The sequence below is a fragment of the Coptis chinensis genome, chromosome 6 (assembly GCF_015680905.1).
Source record: "Coptis chinensis isolate HL-2020 chromosome 6, ASM1568090v1, whole genome shotgun sequence".
Lineage (NCBI taxonomy): Eukaryota > Viridiplantae > Streptophyta > Magnoliopsida > Ranunculales > Ranunculaceae > Coptis > Coptis chinensis.
Window position 1 is genome coordinate 96,899,072 of NC_141461.1, and position 24,323 is coordinate 96,923,394.

A 24,323-nucleotide genomic window follows, 5' to 3' on the forward strand; every position below is an offset into this window, starting at 1 on the left:
TTTTGTCATCTAACAGATTAAGACGTGTCTATTCAACAATCATCATGACTATAAAGTATTCAATCTCGAATTTACAAAACTGTCAAACCCATTTCACATTAAACCCATTTCATTGCATCATGATCAATAGGTATAAATCCAAATTGGACACGACCCATATCCTAATTTTTGTTACGCAACAGATTCCTGGATTACGTAAACTTTTTTCAGAGAAATATTCAGGGAATTGAAAATATATCATAGAGATAATAACTAAACCCTGTAAAGTTTAGTACAACAGAGACCCAAAATATTTAAGTCAACAAAAATTGTGGACATTCTACTCGTATTGTACCCCAATAAATCATATTATATCAAAAGAAGGCCTATCTTGGCTATCTCTAAGTATTGAAATAGTTAACTGGTTCTGTTAGAACTGTACCTAAGTCCATAGACCAAAAAACAATAAAGCTATGCCCCCATCCATCTCACCTAAAACAAATTACGCAAACCGAAGCCTCCATCAACGAAACGCCACTACCCAATTAACATAGATGCAGAGTTAATGGTTCCTCGGTCGGTCAAGTAGCGCCTTAATAATGCATATCAAAAGCGGGATAGCCACAAAGCTGACCCAAATCCAAGATACACCAAATACCTCCTTTCTTCTTCATAGCATTAGCATAAATAAGCCTATGGGTTATATTGACATACCCACCACTAGTTGCAATTAGGATTACCCCCATTATAATTGAAATTAGGATTTCCCCAACTTGACGGAAAAAAGTCAATTAACAGTGGAAGTCAGTTGACTAGTTAAGGATCGTAAATTGTCATAAATACCCTTTTTCTTTTGAAATTACAAAATTTGCCATAGGCCGTGTTCAAAGCCCACAACTCCAAATAACTGCTGTTTGAGTTTAGAATTTAGAATTTGTTAGTTTATGAAACGATGCCAGAGAGAAATGAAGTTTCTTGGAGTACAATGATTGCAAGGTATAGTCAGAATGGTGATGCCGAAGAAGCATTGAAATTATACATGAAGGGTTCAAACCGAACCTTTCGTGTTTTTCCAGCATTATTAGTGCATCGGCTAGTCTTGTGGATTTGAAACTTGGAATGAATATCCATGGGCATATGATAAAAAGTGGGGTGGAGAGGGAGGTTTTTATAGGGAGCCCTCTGATTGACATGTATAGTAAATGTGGGAAGGAGGAAGATGGTCGGCGAGTTTTTGACTCTATTTCGGAGAAAAATGTGATTTCATGGAATTCGATGATCTCGGGATATAGTCTAAATGGCCAACTAGAAGAGGCTGAGGAGTTGTTTGAGCAGTTACCAAAGAGGAATATTGTCTCTTGGAACACAATGATCTCGGGTTATATACAGAACGAGTACTGTGAAAAGGTGTTAGAAGTATTTGACCAGATGCTTTTATCGGGGGAAAATCCTAATGGTTTCACCTTCTCAAGTGTCCTAAGTGCCTGTGCAAGCTTGGCTTCCCTAGAGAAAGGCAAGGATATCCATGGTAAGATCATTAAACTTGGAATACACTACGAGGTCTTCATTGGCACCGCACTGACTGATATGTATGCCAAATCTGGAGACATTAAGAGCTCTAGAAAAGTTTTTAAGAGAATGCAGAGAAAGAATGAAGTCTCTTGATCTGCTATGATACAAGCACTTGCAGAAAATGGATTTGCAGAGGAAGCTTTTAATCTATTTGAAGAGATGGAGAGGAGATCACCGTGGGTCTAATGAGCTCCGTTCTTAGTAGTTCTTTTTCGCTTTGTTCTCATTGTGGGTTTGTTGATAAAGCCTTTAGGCACTTTGAAACAATGGAAAGGGTTTATGGTATAAAGCCGAAGGGCAGACGCTACACATGCCTGGTTGATTTGCTGGCCATTTAGTATTTTGTCAAAGACTGATTCTCACCATTTAGTATTTTATGTGTAACTAACTGCATTTACACTGAGGTGTTCGAGTGAAATATCTGCACATTGGCATCCCTTATTAACAACAAAGACACAAATACAAACACCCACTACAAAGTGGCAACTATCTACTTTTACTTTCAATTTGGAACGGAGAAAAACTGCATACAACATACGTGTTGCTCTACTGGAAGTAAGTCGAACCACAAGTCTGAACTCAAATGTACCGAGACATTGGTTTTTCACAGCTTGGGTGTCCTGTCTCATGTAGTCATGTTTAAACAATATTTTCAAAGTATCAACTTTTTAGGATACGGTCTGATATTATCAAAATTTTAGAATTTATAAGAAGGTGGTGGTAGCACATAGCAGGCCAATTGAAATGGACGGAGTAGAAGAAGTTGGGGTGGGTTGTTTAACGGTGCAAATGCAACCACCTGCTACTGCTGGTACTAAATAAAGTAAGATTGTCAAATCATGAATCTTAATATAAACAGTTATCAGCCATATAAAGCTCCCATTCCTTGATGCCACACTTCTCCAGTGTAGAAACCAACTTCTCTTTCTCTATCTCATCTGGGTACTCTCCATTTGGACTAACAAGTACGACTCCAATTATAAGATCCTTCGCAACCTTAGCAGCACCACTATAATGAAACAAACCCCAGCTCCGATCATCAGAAATTCATTTGACACCACACCATTATCTAAAACAACCGTTGGAACTTGAGCCATCACCACCTCCCATCTTTAAATTTTTCATTGACAAAAAACGTTTTTGAAAATTTCAATTGGAGGAGGAAGACGAAGTTACTCGATGGTTTGTTATGCTATTTGAGAAAATGGGTTTTACTACTGTGTCTAATTTCGAGTCGTGGGTTTTGAGTTGTGTCCATGGCAAATTTCGTAATTTCAACAGAAAAAGGATATTTATGACAATTCACAATTCTTGACTAGTCAACCGACGTCCAATCGTTAGTTGACTTCTTTTGATCATCAAGTTGGGGAAATCCTAATTTCAATTATAATGGGGGGGTAATCCTAATTGCAACTACTGGTGGGGGGGGTATGTCAATATAACCCTAAGCCTATTAGTACCACCACTGATGTACACTCTAGCATTGGCTACAACATTGAGTTCAATGTCATCCATTTGTTCACCTTGTGCATCAACCAGCACTGCCATATCAAGGAAAACTTGGTGTAACTCAGTTAAACTCCTTTGAATCTCCTTAATTGCTTCCTGCCTCTCCAAATTCTCTAAATCCAATTCTGTATGACTAGCAAACTCCTTAACTTGTCCATTCATAGATGCCAACTTATCAATCTCTTCATCAGTTGCTACTTTACCAGTAGCATTATAATACCTCCTCTTCAGACCTTCTTTATGTTTTGTAACAATCCGGTTTCTCAATGCCTGAAAATCATTCATCATGTCTCTTAGTTTGATTCTTAGACCATTTGTGACCGACATCCATGTCCTATCAACAGGACTACCTTCACTATAGTAATAATTTGTTTCTTCATTGTAAAATGTTTATGCCTTGGTTTGGAATTTGTTACTTAAGTAATCCCCTATATATTTCTGTCTTACATTCAACAGATGGGAAGGAAAGCATAGACCATAATCCTCCCACTTGAGCTCATTTGCCATTTGAAACCTTCTGAATTCAATTAAGTGATGCTCAAGAGTATCACCTATGGCAGAATCGCCAACTCAAGATTCTTGAAGCTGGTCTTGTCCGATACCCTTCCATTCCATTAGATAAGTCAAATCCTTATGCTATTCGGCTTCGTGAAATAGTTCATGGAAGTGAGATGAAAGTCCATTAATACTTGAAAGAACTCTGAAACTATGCGAACTTTATGCAATTGCGTCATATCTTTATCATGGAGAACTGCTAATGGAACTACTGCAAACGTCTGTCATTGGGCAGATGGTTTTCCCCTCAATATCAACATGTATGTCTCTCTCCCATGCTCAGTCTTCGACCATAAAGATGAGACTTTAGTTCTTGATGAGATTGATAAGTTATTAGAGCTCATGAAGAAGACATGGTCAACACTACATTAGACTGGTCAAGAGATTCCAATCTTTAATGATCTTTGCCTTGCGAAGGACAGTAACCATATTAGAATCCATTCGATCTCTTAACCCTCGAAGGACTTTGGCACTGTGTGTCAATTTCGTCTCTTAGTTTAATTCTTGAAGATCAAGAAGTAGAGTGGAAATCGCTTCCATCTCAGTCTTTACTGCACTGACTTCTTCAAATAATTGAGTAAGGTTCTACCATAAGCGTAAGACTGGTTGCTGCAATAGAATAGAATGCTTTTTTTTAAAAAAAAAAAAAAAAAAAAAAAAACTACATATTCTTTAGACTTAATTAGATTGGGGGGAAATCAAAAAATAAAATTTTAGATTTGAGGTTTTCTTTTAGACAGGATAGAAAGAAAAAAGACTAGGGGTTGAAATGTTGAATACGGTAATAGGTTTTCGGTAGAATGTGTATAAGGTTTATTTAATTTGTTATTATTATTTTTTTTTTTACTTTGAGGAGTCTATAAAAAATTAAGAATAGATTAGGGAGATTTAAATAAACTTGGAGAGGTGTCACTAATTATTATTCTATCCGATTTTTTAGGAGCCAATCATATTACTCGGGATGTAAAATGGAGCCATACGGTGAGGAGAGAGAATGTGCACGAGCTTTTATATATATATATATACTAAGCATGTAGGCCCAAGAATGCTCTTTTAAAAATCTTTAAAAATATTTAGATTTTTTTTAGAAAATTGGGACTACTGTTTTAGTCGCTAACCCGTTTTAATTTTCTAACAAATTGTTTTAATTAAGTTTTAAAAACCCTTTTTTTTTTTTTTTTTTTTTTCAATTGGGAGAGAGATCATGTTTTAATATGAGAATAATTCCCGTTTTAATTAGATATGTTAGATTTTTCTTTTTCAATAGGAGAGAAATTTTCATTTTAATAGGAGAATGATTCTCGCTTTAATTAGAAGCACTAGAATTTATTTTAATAAGAAAGGAATTCCCGTTATAATAATAGGAGAGAAATTCTTATTTTAATAGGAGAATGATTCCCGCTTTAATTAGAATTGGTAGAATTTGTTTTAATAAGAGAGGAATTCCCGTTTTAATAGGAGATGACGTGGAATTTTAATAGAGCTTGAAAAATACTTCTTGTGGGAGCTGTAATATTAAGATATATATTTAATTAAATATATAAGAATTAGAAATATACTCAAACTCTCAAAATATAAAAATTAGAAATACACTCAAACTCTGCAAATATAAAAATTATAAATACACTCAAACTCTACAAAGAGGTTTCATGTATGTGAGATTGTATGCTATTAGAAAAGACTATCTTTCATATTAGAGTGTCATATAGGAGAGAGAAAAGGCTAACTCTCATATTATAGTGCCACATAGGAGAGAGAAAATCCTTCATTAAAAGTCTCTGCTTTAGTATATAGATAGTAGATAGGTGCCAAAAGCCCAAGCTCAATACAAACAAACTCGGGTTTAACCAATCGGGCTTAGTTAAACCCAGCCCAGCCAAATTTTTGTATAATAATTAATAAAGAATATATATGAAAAGAAAGAGAATTTTGAGTAGACCACTCTCACTTTGTTCTCTCCAAAAACCAGTGGCGGTGCATCCAAAGCTTCCCGGCTAGTGTTTCTGCAGATCGACAAGCTCAATTAAGGTAAATTTTCAATCTTTCATATACAGATCTTTAATTCAATTGATTACTCACATGCCCTTTTTTTTAATTTCCAATAAATGTTACTAAAAATTATACCATTATTATAGATTAAAAATCTAACTATTGCATGCTATTTAACATTATACTTAATTTTTTGTTTAATTGATAATAGAGATGGCTGGTAGTGATTCAGAGACTAATAACTCACCAGGAGAGAACTCAAAATCAAATAATGACACAAACCCAATATCGGAAACCGAGATTTCGATTGGAAATATATCTCGAAAAGTTCAAGATTCGCTTTCCATTGCGAAAAAACACAAGTTTTGGGAAACTCAACCTGTTGGGCAGTACAAAGATTTAGGTGACTCCAGTTTACCTGAAGGACCGATTGAACCGGCTTCGCCTTTGGAGGAAGTGAAACAAGAGCCGTATAATTTACCTAGTCTTTATGAATGGAGTACTTGTGACATTGGGTCCGAAGCGACTTGTACTGAGGTTTATAATTTACTTACGAATAATTATGTTGAGGATGATGAGAATATGTTTAGGTTTAACTATTCGAAGGAGTTTCTTCGTTGGTCACTTCACCCTCCGGGTTATTTCAAGAATTGGCATATTGGGGTTCGAGTTAAGGCTACTAAGAAGTTGGTTGCTTTTATTACCGGTGTGCCTGCTAGGATTCGGGTTCGTGATGAGATTGTTAACATGGCTGAGATCAATTTCTTGTGTGTTCATAAGAAGCTTAGATCGAAGAGACTTGCACCGGTTATGATTAAGGAGGTTACGAGGAGAGTTCATTTGGAGAATATATGGCAAGCGGCTTATACTGCTGGTGTGGTTTTGCCTACACCAATTGCGACTTGTCAGTATTGGCATAGGTCGTTGAACCCCAAGAAACTTATTGATGTTGGGTTTTCCAGGCTTGGTGCGAGAATGACAATGAGCCGGACTATTAAGCTTTATAAATTACCGGAATTAACCATCACACCAGGTTTCAGGAAAATGGAGCTGCATGATGTTCCTGCTGTTACCCGTCTTCTTAGGGAGTACTTGTCGCAGTTTGTTGTTGCACCGGATTTTAATGAGAATGAAGTTGAGCATTTGCTTCTACCAACTGAGAATGTTATTGATAGTTTCGTGGTTGAGAGCCCCGAGTCTCATGATATTACAGATTTCTGCAGTTTCTACACTCTTCCGTCGTCAATCCTGGGAAATCCAAACTACTCTACTTTGAAGGCTGCTTATTCGTACTACAATATCTCCACAAGGACTCCACTGCTTCAGTTGATGAATGATGCACTTATTGTGGCTAAGCAGAACGACTATGATGTCTTTAATGCGTTAGATGTCATGCACAATGAGTCTTTCCTGAAGGATTTGAAATTCGGACCAGGTGATGGACAGCTTCATTATTATCTCTACAATTACAGGTTACGTCAGGCCTTGAAACCGTCTGAGCTTGGCCTTGTCCTCTTGTAGTTCGGCTCTTTCAAACTTAATTTTTGGTATGGATTAGCTGGAGTATTTGTTTCAGTGGCTCTTGAATCAGGGGAGAGATGCATTCTCGTTTGTGTTATTTTTGTTTTCTTATAAATGACAAGGACAGTTTTTCCGATTGTGTGAGAGATGTAACCTTTTGTGGTTTTTCCCATTTAGCTTGAGACAGTTCAGGCAATGTTACGATGTTTGGCCTGCACTTGCGTGGTTGGAGTTGTAATAAGTCTGGGTTGGGAATTCTTCTTGATATTATTTGGTACACCTGACATGATAACCGTTTGTCTTTTTGCACTCTCTAGCTCAATTAATATATTTTGTGGTTATGAACACTACTGGTTATATTTCTGGTTGAATGGTTTACTTACTACTATTTTTGTCAATACCACTTTATCTGTATCTTTTGAGCTTTTGCGTCTTTGCTTTTACTTGTATTCAACTGCTTAATTATTGCTGGTTCATGTTTTCTCCTCCAATTGAGGTCTTGATATTCTATCTCAAACAGATGCTTTGAGTTGCAGTTTTTTGAGGGTTTGAATGCTATTTTACATCACGAACTAGAGTCCTGTAAATTCTGTTTTCACTGAGATGGTGACCTCTCAGGGTAAAAAGTACTTAGTTTGTTTTGCCCTCAGTTTTGGTAGTGAATCATTTTCCCCGAAGACAGTTTAATTCATGAGATCTTTGGTCCAAACTAGATTTCGTTATGCATGTGTTTCGTGGGAATTAGGAACCAAGGCAGCCCATTATACGCCAATGGAGAGCACTGGCACACGTTTGTATGTATACTTAGGCTTCTAACTGTAACGGACTTTCTATCTTTTTTTTTTCCCGATAATCCCATCCATCCATATATTAAGTTTCAAAATATTTAAGATTACATACCAAAAATTCTGGTGGAGACTCAATTCCTGAAAATCTAATTGCCCACTTGGCAATAGAATGAGCCTCTCCATTTTGAGTTCTACTTATCCAGTTACAGGTAATAGGAAAATGCATAGAGTTAAGATGAAACTTGATACCACTCATGATAGAGGTGCAGGTCCAGTCTGAAGGATCTTCACTTGTCTTGATTATTGTCATGACTCTCTGATTATCTCCATATAGAATAGCAGCTTCAGGAGAGAGAAATTCCATAAATTTACATGCTAGCTCAATAGCAATGTAGTCAACTTGCATGGCACTGGAGGTTTTAAACTTTGTGAAGGCAACACCTACTATCGAACCATCTGTTTTTCTGCATAGAACCCCAGCAGCTCCATTGCAATTAGACCTGTCAAATGCAGCATCACAGTAGAATAAGGAGTGCATGTCAGGATATACATTAGGGCTGAGTTGTACTGTAACATCTGTAGACCTTTGAACTTCTGACTTGAAAGCATTCAAGTTGTTAGACCATGTAACAGAGGCATTCGTATCTTTGTGACAAACAGGGGTTTTCTCAAACTTAGCTGAATTTCTGTGTTCCCAAATTTCATATACTGTTATAAGACATAGCAAACCTCTGTGACTGAGACCTTCATTATCAGTGCTCTATCGGTCTATCCATTGTCTGCAGTCCACATAATTATACTCCTCTATTCTAACAGCAGCAGCAGAGTCAAACCACAATCTTTTGATCCATTCACATTCAAAAAAGAGATGCAAATCAGATTCAAGATGTTTGTAACAAAAACAGCATGTCAGGTCACCTTTAAACTTCCTAGAATGAAGAAGATCTCCAGTGGGAAGATAATGGAGGTAAAGTTTCCATAGAAAGAGCTGTTAATTGGCTTCTATTTTGTGTTTCCATAACTTCTTGACTGTGTTGAGATTTAAAGAGGAACTGGATGCAAATGTAGACTCTGAACTGATGAGCCTATATGCTGACTTCACTGAGTAAGTGCCTTTACTATGTCCTAGCCATATCAGGCCATCTTGTGAAGTATTGGGTCTGATGATGTGTTTGATAAAGGACTTACTATCAATGGATATGCTCCATTGCAACTGTATATGGAGCTGTAAAACTCTATATGGTTCCTGTAAAACTGCCCTGGCTGGAGTTTGTTGCCTGCATTTCTGAGGGCAACTAATCACTGCGCCAAGTACTAGATGCTGAATAATCCATTATCATAGTTTCACTGCAGACAATAGTTACTGGTTGCAAAAATTCTCGTTAGACGCAATGAACTCCGTTTGTTAGGAGTCTCTGTACCTACCCTTTTTTTCCCCTCGCTTTCTGTACCCAATAGGCCAATACTATGCGACTTGGGCTTCTAACTGACGTAGAATCTAAGCAATGCGTAGTTGTACACTGGTATGAACTATGAAGATCATCTATAACTTATTTTGTTCTTTGGTAAAGTTCATGACGTCAAGTGTTCTTTAAATAGTCTATGTATGTACAGCATTGAATGTTTAATGTATACGGGAAATCACAGAAACAAATAAGTAAAGGAAATCTTGTGATAATTTGTGCAAAGCTGTGAAATTTAAAATACATCGTATGGCGAAAAGAAAAGGTTTATTCAAGCAACTATCAACCCTAAAAAGAGACTAATGGTTCAGTCTTCAATCTAAAGAGACAAGTGAACAAGAAGCAGCATCTCTTGCCAGTTCTACACATAACACATTCTATATTCGAAGGCAAACAGGCTACAACAAATGAAGTAGCAGGTAATCTTCATTCGAAGCTTGAAAAATTATCAAGTGAATGCTGCGTCAACGGCTAGATGGTCAACTATCTTTTCCACAAAACACTTGCACATCCAACCATTTTTCCTAAAACTTTCGCAATCTTGCTGCTTGAAGCACCACACTTTTATAGCACAAGTAAAGTTGCAGACGATGTTAAACAACGAGTTTAGGCTCGGTTTTATTAAGAGCGTGCCATGAATTAGTTGATGGATACTGTTACCTGATAACCATGAATCTCATATGAGACCAATTAATGCTTAATTGTTCCATTTCTGCTATACTGAATTACTTAGCCAGATTTTAATCGAGGTCGTGAAAATTTGTGGATTTGAAACATAGATGGGTGTAGATACTCCAGAATGAAATTTGAGACCATGACCATTGGTTCCTCCAACTATTCTACACCATAACCAAGGTCTTGAGATCAAATTAAAATGTGTAGGGCAATGGTCTTAAAATCAAATTTAAATTTAAAGAGCAATGAAAGCTTTTCAAATTTCACTAGCCGTTCGGACCACAGCAAAGTTGCAATCAATTACTCACTAATACAGTTATACACTTGTGCCTACCCTACATCAGAGGAATGCAATTTTTAGAGAGCTGCAGGTAAACTAGGTAAACAATGATGTCGAGCCCATCTCATGTTGTATAAAATTAGCACCTATACAGTCAGTATTTACTTGGCCTTATTGCTCTCTGAGACAGAGAGAGACAGAGACAGAGACAGATCATAAATAGCACAGCTCAGTAGCTTCCTTAGGTCCCAAAAAAACCGAAATCTCTAGTTATGTCAAACAAGGAAAACGATGATATCACAACTCACAAGAAAGTAAAATTGGAAATTACACCGTAATAACACGAGTCGACTCAATTCTCATATTCCCTCAGTCTTGGCTAGATGCGGGAATTCTAGCAAGTTCGCGCAATAGATGTAGAGTTCAATTTGTCTTTTCCCATTTCGCAGACATCGTCCAATTATAACATTAGCAAATCATCTACTAAATACCACTAATATGGGCGATACCTTCTGCCACGGCTGCCATCACCACGACCGGGAGGACTTCCATGTCCATGTGAACCACTGCCTCGGTCATTCCTACGTTCATGCCTTCGAGGCAGAGGCGGTGGAGCCTGGGCTTCTGGCTGTTGCCTGCACAACATGCACTATGTTATTAAATGGATAACTAAAGCAACCCAAGTTACGTTCATAACAAACTTGATGCTAGAGAACCCTATTGATTCGACTGCCACTTACAGAACATAGCCAATCTGACCATCTGGGAGAACCATTGGCACCATTTGCATTCCAGATGGCATTGGTCCCCTGCCGTATATCATAGGCTGCAAACAAGTACAAATCTGTTAGCTATGACATGGATTCAAATTTGTACACCTAAAGTGCACAGTACTAACTACAAAACCCACCTGTTGATAACCAGTAGGAGCACCATATCCAGACCCTAAAGCTCCATAGGGATCTCCAACAAACCCATAGCTAGGCTGTGGAAGGTAACTAGGAAAAATTTGTGCTTGGGGATAAGAAACTTGTTCATACTTCTTTTCATTCTGAGGCTTAGCAAGGCAGACGTCCAGTACCTGGCCTACATTTCACATCAGATAAATTTAAGGTCACACAAGGTATTTGAGTCAACAAATATTTGCATATGTTCTTTATGCAAACTCTAAGTTCTATCAAAAAGAAAACTTCTATGTGAGTCACAAGCACAATGGGGGGCAATTAAGGAACTGCTCTGCCTGTAAATAATATCTTTGAAAAAGATAAAATATGGCACTCATATTTGCAATTTCATTTCCACTTGAAACCGAAATTTCTGGCAAATTCAGTTTGAAGCATTGCATAGGTTTAAATAACATATTAATGCCCTGACATACTAATTGCATGGGTAAACTCAGATGAGTGCAGTACTGCTCAATGTGCTAACCTATCCATACTGCAGAAGTTTGTGGAATCTAGCATAGACGCACAGCTAAAGTTGCCAACGACATTATCTTCTTTTTTAATCACTAAAACATTATTAATACATCCACATCAGTGACAGATGGTAGGGGAAGCTTTAAGTCCTTCCCCCTCATATTTTTGAAGTTATCCTTGTGAGGAAAATATTACTATTGCATGATGAAGGAATTCATGTGATTAAACATTCACTTTTTGCAAACTAAGATATTTGATCAAGAAAAGTAAAAAAAAACAATGATGATAACAATTATTAGTTGAAAAAGTAAGGAAATAGGAATCCTTGACAAGAAAAAAGAAAAATGAACAAAGCTATTTGCTTAGAATTTACTACCGTACTGGCCTCATAGAATCGGAATACAGCAGTCTGGGGACCATCTATCTAATTATAGTCGTCAGCAATAGATTAAACACCTCTACTCAACTGGAATTCAACAGAATAATTCTTTTGGGGCTGTTTTTAAGTCTACTTGAACCGCCTCAAAGATATTACCTTCTAGTTCATAGACTTCTGTTTCTTTTACAGCCTTCAATGCACTCGACCTCTCAGCATAGTGGATGTATCCAAATTCTCTCTTGCTCTGCCCAGATTTACCAGGTGGCAGGACAACTTTTGTAACCTCACCATGGCGTCGGAATAGTTCTTTCAACTTCTCAGTTGTAGCATTGCCAGGCAGGTTTTTCACATAGAGAGCCTTCACCTGAGAAATTCAAGCAAAGATACTCAAATGCACAATTCAGTACACATTGTTCAGATGGTTGAAGGGAATAGAGAGGAGCACAAACAACTCCATTAAGAATTCCACGTAAAGGACATATAATAGCTATTCATAATCTCTATTTACCATCCTGTACACACAAGCAAGCCACGGGCTCCAATAACAGTCTTTATGATCAAATAAGATAATTTTTCGTAAGGATTATATATTTTCTATTATAATCTTTTTCAATCATCGCTCATACGTATAAGAGGGTGATTACTGGTGTGCATATTTTTCTGGAAAATCAACAAACATGAGTTCACTTCTAAAGCAAGTCAAGGATGAAAAGCGTACACATAAATTAGGGATATTATGGTTGGTATGATGCTACTTAAAATTTGGATAATGGAAAACTATATATATATATATTGGATGATCAAGGATGAAAAATTGACTTCGATACTTGAGCTGGCTCCAAGTTGATGCATTTTGCATTGTTAAGGCTCTTGCCAGGCCACCTGGGATCTGGGAGCTTTCATAGAAGGAAAAAAAATGATCCGATGAATTCTACCAAATAGATATCACCTAGATGGCTTCATAAGCCCAGCAGACAACTAAATGGCACATTTGGTGTTTGTCTTCTAATTTTGTTACAATATATGTTCATTGTAAATCTCCTTTGTGACTTTTTAGATGAATACAATAAATAAATAATGAAAATATTTGTTAACGTGGCATAATGCAATATAATCCTGATATGCTACTTTCATCAAATAAATAAATTGTTTCTGCACCAATATCTTAATCAGAAGAGTATATGCCAAGTATCAGGAAGTTAGTCATGCCGCCATGGCAACTTCTAAATACACCATTCCAACTAATTGACTGGGTCATCAATTTTCATACCATTATAGTGGTAAAAATATGAACTTAGACAAACTTTTATGACTGCTAATAAAAGATAAATGATTCAAAGATTCTCACTAATCCTTTTTAAAACTTAAAACTTGAAAGATTTTTTATTTTTATTATTATTATTTTTTGCACGGTAGAACAACAGAGTGGATGAACAATGGCATAAAATTCGAGTACTTTTAAATAAGGTACTTAAATATTTGAAAGAATAAACTTGTTCATTCTACTAAAAGAAATGGAATAAAATTACACAGCAAGACACACTTAAGGACCATGCTTGCAGTACCATTAATTGTAATTTCAATCCCTTTACAGACCTGGAGGTATTAGCTACATCATCTTGTAAATTCTACGTTTAGTTACATGTTCTTACCTTGTGCAAGTATGAATTGTATTAGTAGGACCCAAGACCAAGTAATGTTTCTGGGGACCCTAAGCTAAGTCTTAAATACATAATAATTCAAATGGGGGTCCTCCAGATGGAGAATAGCAATGAGATCCATTAATCATGTTGTAATCACCTCAAGACCATATGTTAGCCAGAATTTTTTTGGTAGGCCTCCACTTCTCTAGACTTCTTATGATCCTGGGTATCTAATTATTTCCAAAATCTTGGACCATAGTTTAGATACACGTTTAACTGATAATTTTTTTCATCTTATTAGTTGCTTAGTTACACGTTTAACTTGCAAATTGAAAATTTTCTTTCTTCAGAACTAAAAATGTACAAGAAAAGAGTAAAGGGCCAGATAACCTATCTACAACAAGAAAGGAACCACCAAGAAACAACCATCAATAGCCCTAGAATTTGATCATTAGTTGACATATGAACCACAAGATACACAATCCTAAATTGTGCTAAAATACAACAATGCTAAAATACAACAATACATAGAATTTCCACAAAGATTCAAATCCACATTTTCTAACCGTTGTGACATGTACCTGAGCAGCAGCAGGATCTGTTGTAGTCTTAGTTTCTGCCCAGCTAACAGATGGGGTGTTGCCCTCCAGCTTAAATTGTGGGTCCAACATCTTCCGTCTTGCATAATCAGCGCAGGCATTATTGTAAAACTCAATGAAAGCAAATCCTCGATTGCGGCCTGAAATCTGTGGATCCTGCAAAGCAATTAAAAAAAGAATTGGCCTAAAAAATAATAAAGACCGCAGTAACATCTCATGTAATCATGTATGGCACTAAGGCATATACAATCTCCAGGTCATCTGAAATTTCTAACCTTTACAAGATCAATACTTTCAACTCCAGGAGAAGTTTTCTCGATAGCTGCTCTCAACTCCTTCTCAGTCAACTGCTTCGGAATGTTGCCCATGAACAACCTGTATTTAGTTTGCGATAGTGAACATCTCAATGTTCTTCCCTACAGACAAAAATATGAAATAAAAATGAGATTAATTAGCCAGATGATGATGATATAGCATAACTAAAATGTAGTACTGAATCCAAAGTTATTATCCAAAAAAAAAAAAAAAAAACTGAATTCAAAGCAATAGATTTACCCTGAACTCTTTGCTTTGAAATTCTTCAATCGCTTTCTGGGCAAATTCTTTCTTTTTGAATGTAATGAAAGAAAAGCCTTTGCTCTCTCCAGTATCTTTATCTTTAATCAACTTGATCTGTTATGTCATTACAAAATTATAAGGGGAGAAAATCTTGATAAGGGAATAAGCATATAGATTCCATAGAGAGAGGGGGTATAGGATTATAGGTCTCACCTCAGTGACCTCCCCAATCGGTTCACAGAGATCCCTTAGATCACCTTCTGTGACATCACGAGGAAGCCCACCAATGAAAACCTCAGCCCCATGAGGAGGAAGAGCAAGAAGTTCAGCATGTTTCTCTTTGTCTTCTTCATTAACAGATTCCGTGGGTTTCTGTTCATCCTCCACAGACTCATCAGCATCATCATGATCTCCATCGCTTTCAGGTAAATGATTTTCCTCAAGATCCTCAGTTTGCAGAGGCTGTTGCCCTTGCTCGTCATTATCATCCTCCTCAGCTACCTCCACTCTATCCTCTTCTAGTGTTTCCTCAACTTCATCATCCATCTCTTCATTGTAGTTGTCACTATCAAGGTCCACCTGTTCTTCCAGTTCCACCATTGAAGCTTCCTCTGCCATGTCTACTGAGGTTTAGGTTCTTTTCAATCACTCACCAAGTTCAACCACCTGCAACTTTACACGACAACCGCGGGGAAGCACACAGACCAGTAGCATTTGCCATATAGAGGAATATGGATATGGAATGGGCAAGAAGATCAGTATTAAGGCCAGAAGGAATTGTAGAGCATGAAGAATCTTGAAGGAATTCATGAGTTATGAGATATGTTGCTTTTTCTTTTCTTTTTTTCTTTTTGTTTGTTGTTTTTCTTCGATCGAAAGTTATGAGATATGTTTTCGGAATGATATTTGATTGATTTTCTTATTCTTAAAAAGAGATAGTCATGAGCTAGCTGAACTGGTAAAAGTTGGTATTATCAGAGTGGTAATCAAAGAGGATTCCCCACAGGTTCAAGAGGAACAAAAGAATTTTCCACAGTTTAGACCCCAAACTCGTATATTTAAACAACAGTATTAACAAAAAATATAAACAAAATCCAAAAAACAAAACAATATTTTGGTTATTCCATTCGTATATCTTCCACACACAGGATAATCGAACCGAACACAACCTAATAACATAGATTTCTCTAACTAATAACACAACCAAATGAAACACTGAAATCTCCTCAAGTTATTCTTAAACAAAGGAACAATTTCATAGCGGCATCCTCCCAGTTTTTTTTGCAGTAGTTTAGACCAAAGACTCCCATATGTAAAGTAACTTTTCCACACTCAATTCTTTTTTGCCTTTTTTTTTTTTGAAGGAATCATAACACATGCATTTAAGGTTGTCGAAATACGCATATACTGACTTTCACTTGTTTTAGAAAAATCCCCTCAATTCCAAAAATTAGGCATTCAAATGGTTTAAAACATAATAAAACATTCAAAACCATTCTGATTTAAACTTGTAGATAACAATCACACAATACAACAAAACCCAAATGAGCCCAGTAACTTATAACACAATTAAAACCAAAGGGGCATTCATATATTATCATAAAATCATATATACAAGTTAAGATTAACATATCAAGGACACATGCAAGCATACTTGAAACTAATTAATTAAACATGAATTTGCATACTGGGTTTGAAACTGACAGAAAAATGAAAGTTTGAGATGGTAGTCAGCTTACCAGTAGTGATTAAAAGTCTACTTTTGAGATAACTTTTGAGATAAAGGATAAAGATTGCTCCTTTTTTGTCGTTCTTTTGAATGAAATGTTCAGTTTTTATGAAACAAATGTAGGCAAGCCCTATTTTCTAACACTTTGCTCTCCAACGATTTACTTCTGACTCGGACCGAGTTTTTGGAACCGATTCAGGCCCACCCTAATAGCCCAATATGAGTAGTCCACTCCATCTTCTTGGGCTCAGGCCCTGGCCCTGGCCCTGGCCCAATAGTATTGTGTACTTGTACTAACTATACCAAAATGTTTTGGATGTTTTGTGTATGGTCATGGACGTATGGTACTTTGCTATCTTGAGTCATCATCCTAGAAGTGATTGCACGAAAAACAAAAAATCGAGACTGTATGTACTGTGTAGTGAGCATGCATGTAAATTGCCATTCAATCACAATCTAGAGATGCAATACAGTTTGGAAGAGGCCTCTTGTCTTGATACCTCATAGCCCACTTAGCAAGTTCATGGGCCTCCCCGTTAAATAACTTACTAATCCAATGCATATGAACTATACTGCGAGACATAACTTAAGAGAGATTTTTGAAGTTGTTACAATGGACTCTAATTGCCATGTTAGGTTCTCAAACGTAGTAAAAGGTGCATGGTTTGCTAGAATTTGAATCACTGTTTGGTTGTCTCCTTCAATGAAAAAACAACTTGCTGATAGAGAAATCATGGAGTTTATGATATGATCAGAGTTTAAAGTCAAAGCACGTTTTCATCAGTTTTTCATGTACATCTACTAATAATTCAGTAATATATTACAATACTAATTAATATCCAGGCAAGTCATGTGCTGACCTATGCAATGAAGTCAGGTAGTGACATTTTACAAAAATATAGGTACCCTCATGTTTGAGACTCCGAGTAGTAATTATGAAATGGACTTTTATTAGAGCATCTCCAATAGTGTAAACAGTATAAAAGGTAAAGTTGACACTTCTAAATTCAAAAAGTTATTTCCAATGGAGATTGTAAACTGTAGTTAATAAACTAATAGAGCAAGTGGAGAATTCCCCACCTGAATACAAATTGTTAAAAAGCTCGGACGTTACTTGGAGTGACGTCCCTCTTTAGTTTTTAAGTGTTAATTTCTAATTTTTAAACTCAGACGTCGCTAGCCCTAAGTGACGTTCCTCTTTAAATTAAACTCAAACGTCACTCCAAGTGACATTCGAGTTTTAAATATATATTTTTTGTACATCTCTCCATTGGGAGCTATAGAGTGTGGATATATATAGTCTATAAATTAGTGTATAAGTGGAGTTGTTAAATCCTAATCGCACCTAGGTGGCGCTTATGTGGAGGTGTAATTTTACACTTCCATTGGAGATGCCCTTAGTTTATGGAAATGACAAAATGTCCATATAGACGGAAAATGCCCAAATCAAGAATGATCAGACAATAAAATATTGTCTTTACCAAAAAAAAGTGTAACTGGTTGATTATTGTGATGATAAAGTCACAGTTTTTAGGCTGATCATTAATGAACCAAAATTCATCCACGTCAAACATAAGTTTAAGTTTGTCATATTTATATGTACAATTTTCAATCGTGTAGAAGCAAAAATAAATTGTGGAACAGAATTTTTTTAGCTTTTCAACCAAAGATTACTTTTTAGATAATCTCATTGCTCAGATGTTTGCGCGACGTCCTTTAAGGCAAGGTTAGTGGCTATAATTTTAAAGAAAATGACATTGCAAAGTTATGCATTTTATAAAAGAAGGCAGACTTGCAAAGTCATGCATTTAGTTCACCAGAAAATAAGGAAGGCACACTTGTTTTTGAAGTATGAAGTCGTGCATTTTATAAAGGGCTAATTATGGACAACCACCCGCATAACCCCGTTTTCAAGAATATTAGGGATACCCCAACATATAACGGCCAGCTATGAGATGAAATTATTTTTTCAACCATTACTCTTGGATTTTACAATTTTTTTTGTGTGTGTGGGGGAGGGGGGTCGGGGTCCTAATATTTTTTATGGCTGGCCAAGGAGGAGTGGCAGGAGATCTGCGTTATGCTCTGGAGATTGAATCCTTATTATAACACTCCGTCTTTTATTTGCTTTTCCTATTAATAATAATAATATTAATAATAATAATAATGAAAATAGATAAACCAGATATAGGATAACTATCAGCTTAGGGATAAAAGTCCCGTAAGTAACTAGATAAGAGTTATCCTTGTTTTTCGGTGAAGTTTTAAAAACAATAAAGGGTTTCTCATGTAGAGTTTTGAGGGAAAAACACAGCGAGAGTTTTAGAAAAAAAGGGGGAGTTTTACTGAAAGAAGAAAGGGTTTTGAACGAGGAAGATCGTCCTTTCGTGCAACAGTTGACTTCGGTCTTTCGGGATTTTTCTCGCTGTTCGGTTTATAAACTGTGAGTAGATATTTTACGTTTTTATTTTTTTGTTTACTGTAGATTTCATGATACGAGGTACTGTTCACATGATGCTTTGTTTAGTCAGTACGATATACTATTTAGTGTTAACTTAGTATATAACTTTGAATAAACCTAAATTGATTGTTGGCTATAAACAAACTGGACGATTTATGTATTCATGAATTGGTTGGATGGAGAGTTGTGGGTTCAGAGGTTGTCAAAGCCTTGAAAACGGTTTATTCGGTGTAAATCTCGAACCCAAAACGCCCTTTTTCTTGTGTGTCATTTGAATTTGGTCCCAGTATAAATTTTACGAACTCTTAGGTTGTTGTGTTGGTATTTGTTGTGGAACCGTTAAACCGCGGATAGGGTTGAGGTTTGGTCGATTGGTGTTTGGGTGGGTGCTGTTGCAGGTGGCAGAAGGTCGTTAATGGCAGCGCCATCTAGTGTGGAGGAAGGGTCGATCAAATGTGTATGATAGTTGTTTTTGGTGGTATGAGAATTGATTGTAGGGAGTATGGTTGAGAGGAGAGTGGTGTTCCGGCGAGTGAGGCTTTAGCAGACCATTAATGGCGTCGATTTGGGATTTTTTACAGTATAATAGAATCATGAATTGTTGGTATAGGTACATGGGGTTTTTCTCCATGAACCAAACCGCTGGGTTCTTGTTAGATATGGATGGCCGGTGGTGGCTGCATAAGTGGTGGAGGCGTTGGTGGAAGTTTTGTGAGGAAGGAGATGAACAGTAAAATTCGATTTGGGCTTCAGCCAAATCGTGGGTGGGCTTATGTTTTAAATTTTAGATTTTATTTTTTTAGACTTAAGTTTAGACTATGGGCCTTAGGCTTTGGGCTTTTGGGTTAGAGGAGTTTGGGGATGGTTGACTTTGAATGTTGACCAGAGTTGACTTTGACTAGTTGACCAGATTTGACTTTGACTGTTGTGGACCATGAGCAGGTTGACTTTGACTGTTGACCAGTGTTGACTTTGACCAGTTGACCCAAATTTGACTTTTAACTCGGATTATGATTTGGTCTATTAGGATAAGTATATGACTATTAGCATGTTTGACTTAGGCTAAGACCTTTCTAAATATACTTGTGTACGTGTATTTACTGCCTTGTGATTTTTCGCCTTTTTACGATACATAACGCATGACACTTATACATCCATTTAAATTAATAACGCCAGAAACAAAAAATACTTGAATCAAGATATTCCTTCGTTCTCGAAATAATATATGCAATAAAGTTCAATAACGCGTAAACAAAATTTACCGCGACCCTTTTAGAACTCTCCACTTCAAGTTTTGGAATTTAATTTTACGACCGATGATGTCATATGTTAGGTGGGCATTTATTGAATGTGCCCATAAATGGCTCGTTAAGCGCTATATATAAGGTATTCATTGAATGTCTTGTGAATGACCGGATTGTTTGGACCGGCCTCTGTAGGAACTAAGGTATTCGCTACCGGAGTTAGTTGATTCCTCGAGTGCATTGGAATGTAGGATTGGGTATTTCTTAAATGTGGCAGGAATGACCCAGGGCATTTATTGAATGTGCCATGAATTGCCCGTTAGTAATATGATAGGTATTCCTTGAATGTGGTGGGAATGACCTAAGGTATTCATTGAATGTGCCATGAATGACCTGAGTTTTGGTGCCCAAAGAGGTTGTGAAATATGTGTATAAAAGCCCAGAGATTAGGGGTGGCAATGGGCCGGGTCGGGCTAGCCCGACCCTAAACATTTAAAGCCTTTCAGTTATTAAGGTCGGGCCATCCCGACCCTAAAGTCCCCATAGGGCCGGGTCATAAGTCTAAATTTCAAGCCCTGACTCTACCCTAAGCCCTCTTTATTTAGCTTTAAGGCAGATTCGGGCGGGCCTATATATTTTCTTCTTTTCTTGCGATCGCTTTTAAAACTCATTTATATTACAAAAAATTTCAAAGATTTGCAAACTCAAAGTCCCACCACTTTGAAATTTGAATAACAACCAATCTAAGTAATAATTCTTGATAAGTCCAACAATTTAAAATGCATATCCACAATCTAATAAACCAAGACATAGAGACTCATATTTATATTTCAAATTACGGGTTAAAATGCACAAGACACATTTTAGAATGAGCTTTCAATCGACATAAATCCGTTATTTCTTGTACTCAAATCTCACCAAAATTACATTTAACATTGAAGAACACAAAGACAAATAAGAAGTATGGAATGAGTTTTCTTGACGTCAACCTATTTTTCATTAGGCTAGTGCCCAATGCTCATTATTGTTCTTGGCTTACTAGGTTAGGCGGGGAGTTGTGAGGTGTACGCGTGAGTTGTGAGATAGAAACAATTAGGTTTACAAGTTTTATGATATAAGACAAGTTATTAGAAGTACCCATACCTGTAAGTGATAAATTACAAAGGACAAAGTTATTTTAATTGAAAATATGTAAAAGGAGTTGGATAGTTTTAGTTGTGTATTTTATAGTGAAATTATAACTAGGGCTTGGTTAGGGGCTTAGTTAGGTTCGGACTATGTTTCAAAACCTTAGCCACGACCACCGCCTTAGAAGCATTAGGGCCGGCCCCTCGCCCTAAACTCTGTGAGGGCTTTAGTTGTAAGGGCTTTATAGGGCTTAGGGTCGGGTCGGTCAGGGCCGGGTTAGGGTCGTTAGGGCCAAATTCCCACCCCTACTAGAGATGGCTATGATATTGTGGTATTCGGTGGGAGAGAGGCACACAAGAATGTGTGATTTGGCAAATGTGTGGAGTGCAAATCGTGGAATAGGTACTAAAGGGTGGGTGTATAAGAAAAGTAATTGATTAATTGATAAGAGAAATTTATTTAATTATGCGAGTGTGTTTGGGCTTACTTTTGAATACCGATAGGATATCTAAATATGTTATATACAAGTTATAACTTTCTTTTGCAGGAGGGTAGGACTTAATAATATTTTGTGCAGGGACACGGTCCTACCCATATACAACAGTGGATATAGGTATGTTTTAATTCAATTACGTAATTTTTAAAACAAGTTATTATAACGAGTTAATAAGATGGGAGTTTTGCTTGGGAAGAAACTATGTCAGTTGAGATGACGGAACTACTTGTCTTCCAAGCTGAGAATGATTATTTTATGATATATTTAAGGTGTTAGTTGGATAAGTAAAGATTGGAAATGTTTATATGTGGTTAGTCTACTCATACAAACAAATTCCATTTTGTTGACCCATGTTTGCTTTGTTTTGGCAACGTGGGTGTGTTCTTGGGAACATAGGTGGAAGACAGTGGAACTGCGGTGTGTGATTGAGATTCTTGCCTGGAGCAGTCCGTTAGTTTTCTTTTAGGTCTGATTCTTATTGGAAGGATGTAATAACGTAGTTTACTTTTTGCATGGCATGAGAACATGGTAGTAAGGACTATTATAAAGGGCTAATTAGGGACCCCCCCCCCCCCCCCCCGGCATAACGGCATAACCCCGCTTTTCAAGAATATTAGGGATACCCAAATGCAACATATAACGGCCCGACTATGAGATGAAATTATTTTTTTTCATGAATAAGCATTACTCTTGGATTTTACAATTTTTTTGGGGTCGGGTCCTAATATTTTTATGGTCGCCAAGGAGGAGTGGCGGGGAGATCTGCGTTATGCTCTGGAGATTGAATCCTTATGCTATCATTTAGGTGATCTAGAATACGCGAAATAACAAAAATTTTACGGGCAAGGAGGCTAGAATGGATCGTGCCTGCTTGGGGGTAAAGTACTTTCTATGGTATTGGATGTTAGTATCTAGTGAGAGGATCTAACTCTTTGCGTCGGGGACTTGGTGTTCAATTGGAATGACATTGTTGCTTGGCCATGATATGCTACCGTGTTCGGGTGTAAGACATTTGTTATTCTTCCAATTTTCCTCATGTATTTATGGTGTTTTGGATTGATCTCGGTGAGGATCTCCTTCACAAAGACTCTTATGTTTATATTTCATTTTGTAGTTATATTCTTTTATCAAAAAAAATTTAAAAAAAATGGGGGTCGAGATCTTAATATTTTTGAAAATTTGGGCCATTCCTAAAATCAAGCATCATCAATATGGAGATGTGAAAATCAGCAATATTTGGACCCAACTCAAACACCAAATCATGGCAGCACCAAACATCTTCATCAAGCACGCACCCAAATCGGGCATCACTAAACAAATGGCTGTTGATAAACCATGACCCAAGTCCACAATGAACTTGATAAATTGAACCAGAAAAGCCGAAAGCCCACTCAGAACTTGAAGAGACACACACTATAAAAGCCCAAGCCCATGCACTTGTTATTAAACAAAAATTCTATATGAACAAACTCTTTTGAACAAACTCTCTTGAACAAACTGATGTGGCACTCATCAAGCAGGGGTGCATGTGTATTGCTCCAAGAAGTACTGCAATCAAGGTCTCTTTGCTTGCCACGTCAGTTTGTTCTCTAGAGTTTGTTCAAAATAGTTTGTTCATGTAGAAAGACTCGTTATTAAAATGCATTGCTCCTTACTATAAATTCTAACACAGCCGCGCGGTTTGCTCATTTTTCCCCCTCACTTTCACTCTGATCCACTCCTACCCCATCCCCACCCTCTACTAATCCAAAACAAAGAAAAAAAAACAACCTAACCTCTTCCAGTTTTTACCTATGGAACCTTTCGACGAATATTGGCACTATGAACATATTCATGCATTTAAACCGTGCGACAATATTCCATGTTAAAACAACCTAACCTCTTCAATTTTTTACCAATGGAACCTTTCGACGAATATTGGCACTAAGACAGCCCACACAAATCTTATAAAACTGCCCCCAACGGAAGCCCAGTCCCATGCGAAACTTGGAAAACTATGCGGTTCTTATACATCCGCTTCGTGCATTTGTTGTTTCAACAACCTTGATACCAAATGGAATCACATTTTGGTTCAGGTTCCATTTGGTGTGGGTTGTTAAGTTTTTTTTTATATATGTTGATGAATGATTAGTGTAAGGGATCTCCTACTCCAGATTACATCAACTCCACCAACTCATAATGAATCCAGACATGCGACTTACAACTTGGAGCATCTTTATACTACAGGACAACACCACATGCTCAGTCCATCATTGGCGACACGTGGCATACTACATTTGACTAATCTCCCATAATCACCTCAAGACTCATTACTATCACCACTAGCTCACTGTAACA

At 37.0% G+C, this 24,323-nt stretch overlaps 3 protein-coding genes and 1 pseudogene across 4 annotated transcripts; 2 read left to right on the top strand and 2 right to left on the bottom strand.

The window, feature by feature from the left end:
• The first annotated feature begins 931 nt into the window (after positions 1-931).
• Positions 932-1,644, top strand: LOC147495848 (pentatricopeptide repeat-containing protein At3g26630, chloroplastic-like). The gene is made up of 2 exons (XM_086568480.1): positions 932-975; positions 1,056-1,644. The coding sequence occupies exons 1-2, from the start codon at positions 932-934 to the stop codon at positions 1,642-1,644; spliced, it is 633 nt and encodes a 210-aa protein (XP_086424606.1).
• Positions 1,645-2,397: 753 nt separating this feature from the next.
• On the bottom strand, positions 2,398-3,348 carry LOC147495849 (syntaxin-112-like). Its single transcript, XM_086568481.1, has 2 exons — positions 3,026-3,348; positions 2,398-2,560 (listed from the first exon to the last, which is right to left on the bottom strand). The coding sequence occupies exons 1-2, from the start codon at positions 3,346-3,348 to the stop codon at positions 2,398-2,400; spliced, it is 486 nt and encodes a 161-aa protein (XP_086424607.1).
• A 2,161-nt stretch (positions 3,349-5,509) lies between these two features.
• LOC147495850 (glycylpeptide N-tetradecanoyltransferase 1 pseudogene) lies at positions 5,510-7,472 on the top strand (annotated as a pseudogene). The gene is made up of 2 exons (XR_015197795.1): positions 5,510-5,643; positions 5,816-7,472. The product of XR_015197795.1 is annotated as a glycylpeptide N-tetradecanoyltransferase 1 pseudogene (transcript).
• Positions 7,473-10,542: 3,070 nt separating this feature from the next.
• On the bottom strand, positions 10,543-16,824 carry LOC147495851 (heterogeneous nuclear ribonucleoprotein Q-like). The gene is made up of 9 exons (XM_086564577.1): positions 16,668-16,824; positions 15,142-15,600; positions 14,926-15,042; positions 14,646-14,786; positions 14,353-14,526; positions 12,285-12,492; positions 11,242-11,417; positions 11,072-11,157; positions 10,543-10,966 (listed from the first exon to the last, which is right to left on the bottom strand). Exons 2-9 carry the CDS (start codon positions 15,544-15,546, stop codon positions 10,825-10,827), a joined length of 1,449 nt encoding a protein of 482 aa, XP_086420703.1. The 5' UTR covers positions 15,547-15,600; positions 16,668-16,824; the 3' UTR covers positions 10,543-10,824.
• Positions 16,825-24,323: the final 7,499 nt, after the last annotated feature.